Source organism: Cicer arietinum, chromosome 7, assembly GCF_000331145.2.
Source record: "Cicer arietinum cultivar CDC Frontier isolate Library 1 chromosome 7, Cicar.CDCFrontier_v2.0, whole genome shotgun sequence".
Taxonomy (NCBI): domain Eukaryota; kingdom Viridiplantae; phylum Streptophyta; class Magnoliopsida; order Fabales; family Fabaceae; genus Cicer; species Cicer arietinum.
In genome coordinates, this window is record NC_021166.2 from 54421180 (window position 1) to 54426958 (window position 5779).

The window sequence follows — 5779 nt, forward strand, 5'->3', positions numbered from 1 at the left end:
AGTTAAAAAAATTGCATTTAACCCATGTAAACAAGTTTGGGAAGCTCATATTTTAAATAAACAAACTTTTGTAAAATTATTTGTTTGAAATTGAGTTTAAAATGAAATTATGTTAATTTTAATCGAGTTAAAGTATAACAAGCAAAATCAATATGTTATAACCAAACATGATTTTTTTTAAGAAAATTGCAAATAAGTGATTAATCCATGTAAACAAGTTTGGGAAAGTAAAATGCTTCTCTAAACATGCGATCAATCCAACTGCAACCTTAATGACTATGCTGCCACATGCAAAACTAGTTCATTTTCAAATCTTTAAATAAATGGATTATAAAATATACTAACAATTACTTCATTTTGTATTTTCTTATATGGTTAGATAAGTAATTAACAATAGTTATTCTTTTAAAATAAGAATTGAATAGCCAAAGCAAAGTCTTCAATTTAGCAAATTCTAGTCAATGCACAGTTGCAACTTGCAACATAGTAATTCATATTACAAATTCATCTGGCACTGAGGTTTTCCTTGCTGCAGTATGTTGTTAATGATAATTCATCTAGAACTACAAAAATACCCAACTGACAACATAACAATTGAAATTCACAAGTTTCAAGTCTCAATCAAACTATAAGGGGGCATTTTAACTCAAGAATATTTCTCTCTAACAAGACTAACTTGTGAGAATTGAATGGAATGAATAAATAACCTATTTGGAACGTAAACCAGGGATATTTCTAAGACCCATCTTGCCAAGGACAAGCTTAGGAATAGCTGGAGGGTTATCAAGCCCCATGCTTCTACTGAATTCATTTGCAAGCTCCACTAACATGAGCTTATCTTTCCCAATTTTCTTGTTGGAATTGTAGTAACCAAGCCATGCTTGATATGCTGCTTCTTTGTTCTTCATCTCCACATTGGATAGAGCCCTTTCCACCTGTTAACAGTTCAAAATGTTAATATTGCTTCGCTTGATTGAATAAATAGCCATTTTAGTCCTTGAATGTGTTACAGTGGTAGATGATGTCACTATAGTCCTCATATTAAACAAAATTAAAAAGATGTCACTATAGTCGTCATATTAAACAAAATTACAAAAACAAAATCCATGATTGTATATATTGTTAGCCAATTTGATCATCAAATGTGGTTTCCGTTAGTTTGGTCTATGAATGCTTTTTTGTTAGTCAGTTTGGTCTATCAAATTACTAATACTAACAGAAGATACGCCCAAAGATATAGTGCCACTGCCTCACATTTATGGATCAAAATGACTGTTTGGTTTGTTTGTCTAAAAACTTGCCGAAGCATTAGAAGAAAATCAAGAATTCTCTCCCTTGTATATCCAAGTGAATACCTTTTTCTTAGTGTCAGGATCAACTGAAGGTTCTGGAGCTTTCCCAATAGGCAAATCCTTTGCGGTAGCTAAGAAGAACTCTTCCCAAGGAGCTAGTAGCAGTATGCCCTGCCCTTCTTTTCCTTTTCGCCCTGTTCTACCTAGTCGATGTATATACTGTTCTCTATCAGCTGGTAGGCCAACCTGTCCATTTGATAAATGGAGGAAACATAATAATTAAGATTAATAAATGTGTTTAATAATTAACATTGATCAAATCATAACCAAAAGGCTTGAACTTTTTGCAAATATATGCTTCTGAGTGTCCTTTCAATTTCAAACATGAATTGAACAGTACAAAATCCTTGTGGACGTGACTATGCGAGCACGCTGATCATACAGTCATAATATTCGCAGTAATGACTTTTTTACAGTGTCATCAGATGCCTAGAGAAAGTGAACAACGAAGGATCTACATATATTACCTGTAAAACAAGAGTAACATCTGGATAATCAACTCCACGCGCAGATACATCTGAAGTAACCAGGATGAGACCCTTTGACTTCCGGAATTCGTCAGAAACTCTGGTTCTATAACTCTGAGGCTTTCTTGAATGGATTTCTCTCACATTCAAGTTCAACTCCCCAAGGAGATCAGCAACAAGTCTTGTTACCATAGCAGTTGTACAGAAAACAAGAACCTGATAAACCAATAGCTTACATTACATATCCTCCAAAAACATGTGAAACATGATGGTAAAAGGGAAACACGTTGTCAAATCACGGTTTATAATCTAAACAAGCAAAAGGTTAATCCCACATGATTTTCTTTAAGATCCTAAAATACAGTTGGTTGCAGATTAGAAGGCAAACCTTATAGTCAACATCATCTGCAATGTGCTCCTTCAGAATAGCATAGATTAAAGAGAAATGCTTGTCTAAAGGGGCAACTAAATGCGTCTGGCGGACCTGAAATAATCCAAAGCCCCCATAAATGAAGATCATAAAACGATGTTATAAGCTGGCTAGTGCTTGCATTACCTCACACATGCATATGCACATGCAAGTATCTAATTAGTTATTAGCATGAAATTATAAACAATTACCTGTGCATGTGTCTCTTCAGAACCCTCCTGAACTGTATTAATATATTCAAAATCCCTTCTTAAAGCAATATGACAAACTTGACGCACCTTCACAACAAAAATGATAACAGAATAAGCCCAATATCCATATCTTTTATAAAGCATGAAGCACTGCAACTAAAGAGGAAAAGAACAAAAAGAAAGACAAACCTCATCTGGAATGGTTGCAGAAAACATAAGTGTCTGTCGTTGTTTAGGGACTGCAGCAACTATTTTCTCAATATCTTTACGAAATCCCATGTCTAGTAAATGATCAGCTTCATCAAGCACCAAGGCCTTCACCCCCATAAGTCTAGATGCAAAACCAGCAGTGTTTTCAATATGATCTCTAAGCCTTCCAGGTGTGGCAACAAGGATCTGTACAAAAAGCAAACAATGAAGTTCAATCTGGAAAACTAGTTTGCTATAAGATGATGATTTGCCCTAAACCAGATTAATATATCATGATTACGGTTTAAGCCGAGAAAATTAAAGGGCAGAAAGGTGATTGTCTCAAGTCATTTTTGAAAACATTATTAAACACTTGAATATATAAATATGCTTCTCTTCTATCTTGATGTATGCAAAATTAGTTAAAAATCATGAGTTATGACTGATTGTGAACATAAGTTGTATATTTTATTGAAAAAAAAAATGTATCTGACCATCCGTGATGGCTGAACATATAAGCACCAATAACAACAATCATATGATATTCCTCCCCTTTACGTAAGGAAGTTTAGTAGTGTAGGAATAATTCACAATCTTTTCATTTGGTTGATTATTTGTCTTATATGCACATGGATTTTTTTGGTGGCAGAGAAAAATAACTCACCTGGCAAGGATTTGCTTGCATGCGTTTCTGTTCTAAAGTAAGTCTTGTTCCTCCAATCACAACTTGGACACCGATGGTTGGATGATACTTAAGCAGTTTAGTGGCTTCTGCAGCGGCTTGAGATGCAAGCTCTCGAGTTGGGCATATAACAAGAACAAAAATTGGTGGCCGCCTTTGATCACGATCACCTGGTGGAGACTTCACGACAACTTCGATTGATGGAAGCTGAATTAGAAACACTTCAAAAAATAAGTACAAACTACTGATCATCACTTACTACATGAGCAATAGAACAATCAATTAGTTTCCACATCAAACATTTGTGCTGTTACACTGAAACTCAAATAGACTTCTTTTTGGTTCTTTTGTAAAGCATGCCCTATTAATATTCTAAACTGTTTCAAAATATTTTGTGATCTACATAGAACTTCCTTTAGTACTTCCACATGAAGTCCTAAGGTAGTCCACATTTTAATATTTTGTGATCATCACTGAACAAGTAGATAAAAAAGGGGCCCTAATGGCTTATAGCAGCCTCCATGCCTGAAAAACAATAAAAAATAGAGAAACAGAAATTCTGCATATATGATAATATAATATCAAACAATCAAGGCCATGCAATTGAGTAAAGAGACTCAAATAAGTATTTTGCTTATTCCAAAGGTAGCTTAGTTGTTTACTCGATCACTGCATGTCTGTATCTTATTATTGTCATTCAAAAAAGAAAAAATATGAAGAAAAAGTGCTAATGATGTTTGACACAGCATTAACTACTAATGCACTCAAACAAATACAAATTAAGAGACTTACCAAAAAGGCTACTGTTTTTCCCGTGCCTGTTCTAGCCTTGGCAAGGACATCCTTACCTAGAAAAGTTAATCAGAGTAAGTGCATTATCATAAACAAACTCAAGATATATGTGGTCAATCAAACTAGGAAGATGATACTTTCTTGTCTAAAATATTATCAACTAGAATAACTTGTTGTTTTGAAAACTGATTAATTACATAGTTAAATGTTAGCAACAAAAACTATAATCACAGAAAAATTGAAAAAAGTCGGCACAGTACGTTAGTATCAGATGACATTTCTTAGTCTCTTACAAAGTGGAAGAACACAACCACACAAAAAAAGACACTATAACTACTAACTACGACTTCTTTTCTTAAGATTGTTCCACGGCCAAGAAAAAGTACAAACCTTTTAGAATTACAGGAAGTGTTGCCTCCTGCACAACAGTCATTTTCTCATATCCAGCATCCTTGACTCCTTTTAACGACAAAGGGGAGACTGAACACTGGTCGAACCTGTAGCATCATATCTCAAAAATGAAAAATACAGAATACAAGAGCAATATAATGCAGCAAACTAGGATAACAAAGGTCAAGTACATGCAAGATTTTCGAAATATGTACTAAACACCATGTACGTATATAAAGCACAATGCTCACTTTTGTCTCTATATTTAATAATATGCCTATCATATTCTGCAGTTACATGAAACCACAAAGGTCGCTCAAAACCCACACCAAATTCCAAATTCAAACCAGTAAGAAAGCATGCATCTAACACCTTAATCAATTATATACACAAAGAATATTGTGCTCCTTCAAAATTCATCATCTCCTCACTCCCAAAAAACAAAAGTTCCAAGTCTAATCACCTAACAATAAGCCACTTATACCATGTGTGTGTGTGAGAAAAACAAGTGTAACACAAGCTCATATTCTCAATATTATTGATCATATAAAAGACACACACCTGGAATCACTTAAATAAGAAGCAGTTCCACTAGGTGAAGAAGGTCTAGGAGCATTTGACACCACATTTTGTTTACCAAACAAAACACTTCTACTCTTATTCACTATCTCCTCATCATCACGACCGCGACTCTCTTCTTCTCCTTCAGAAACATCTTCAGTTTCTTCTTCACTAAGAAACTTACCAATACTTCCACCACCACCCTTAAACTTTCCTCTCACCACAACCTCATCACTATCACCATCATCATTATCACTACTCAACTGAAACCTCCTTTTCGAATTCAAATTAGGTTTTCCCTTGCTGAAATCATCACCTCTCCTCTTCCCTAAAGAAGAGCCCCTACCAACACCACTCTTCCTCGGGCCAGACCGACCGTCATCAACCGGTGCGGGTCGGGAATCCATCCTCTGAGAAGCGAAGTTATCGGTTCGCAACGCGTCGACCCAATTACTGAGGTCGGCTTCGTCGTCGATGAGGCTTTTGGAAGAACGGATCCTGTCTGGGCGGGACGAGAAAGGGCGGAGACGAAAGGGTGCGTTGCGGAGAGAGAGGTGAGAGAATTTGAAGAAGGTTCGAGAGAGAAAAGGAGAAGAGTGAAGTTTCATAGGTTGGAATTGGAGAAGACGAAGTTGTGATAAGAAGAGTTTTGTGGGCATAGTAGTTACTGTGAGAAAAGTTTTTTTTTTCTTTTCTTGTTCAATCTTCACCTCACAAGAAAAAAG

General features: G+C 35.6%; 1 protein-coding gene across 1 annotated transcript; it reads right to left on the reverse strand.

Moving 5' to 3' along the window:
• Positions 1–422: 422 nt before the first annotated feature.
• LOC101505990 (DEAD-box ATP-dependent RNA helicase 31-like) lies at positions 423–5779 on the reverse strand. Its single transcript, XM_004516356.4, has 10 exons — positions 5055–5779; positions 4494–4600; positions 4104–4159; positions 3294–3518; positions 2630–2836; positions 2441–2527; positions 2208–2303; positions 1820–2035; positions 1356–1538; positions 423–935 (listed from the first exon to the last, which is right to left on the reverse strand). Exons 1-10 carry the CDS (start codon positions 5711–5713, stop codon positions 708–710), a joined length of 2064 nt encoding a protein of 687 aa, XP_004516413.1. The 5' UTR covers positions 5714–5779; the 3' UTR covers positions 423–707.

Coding starts and splice junctions, on each gene's coding strand:
- LOC101505990 (XM_004516356.4), bottom strand. CDS start 5,713: ATGCCCACAAAACTCTTCTTATCACAACTTCGTCTTCTCCAATTCCAA. Junction 2,837..3,293: donor TGCAAGCAAATCCTTGCCAG/GTGAGTTATTTT, acceptor CTTTTTGTACAG/ATCCTTGTTGCCACACCTGG. Junction 2,528..2,629: donor CTGCAACCATTCCAGATGAG/GTTTGTCTTTCT, acceptor TTTGTTGTGAAG/GTGCGTCAAGTTTGTCATAT.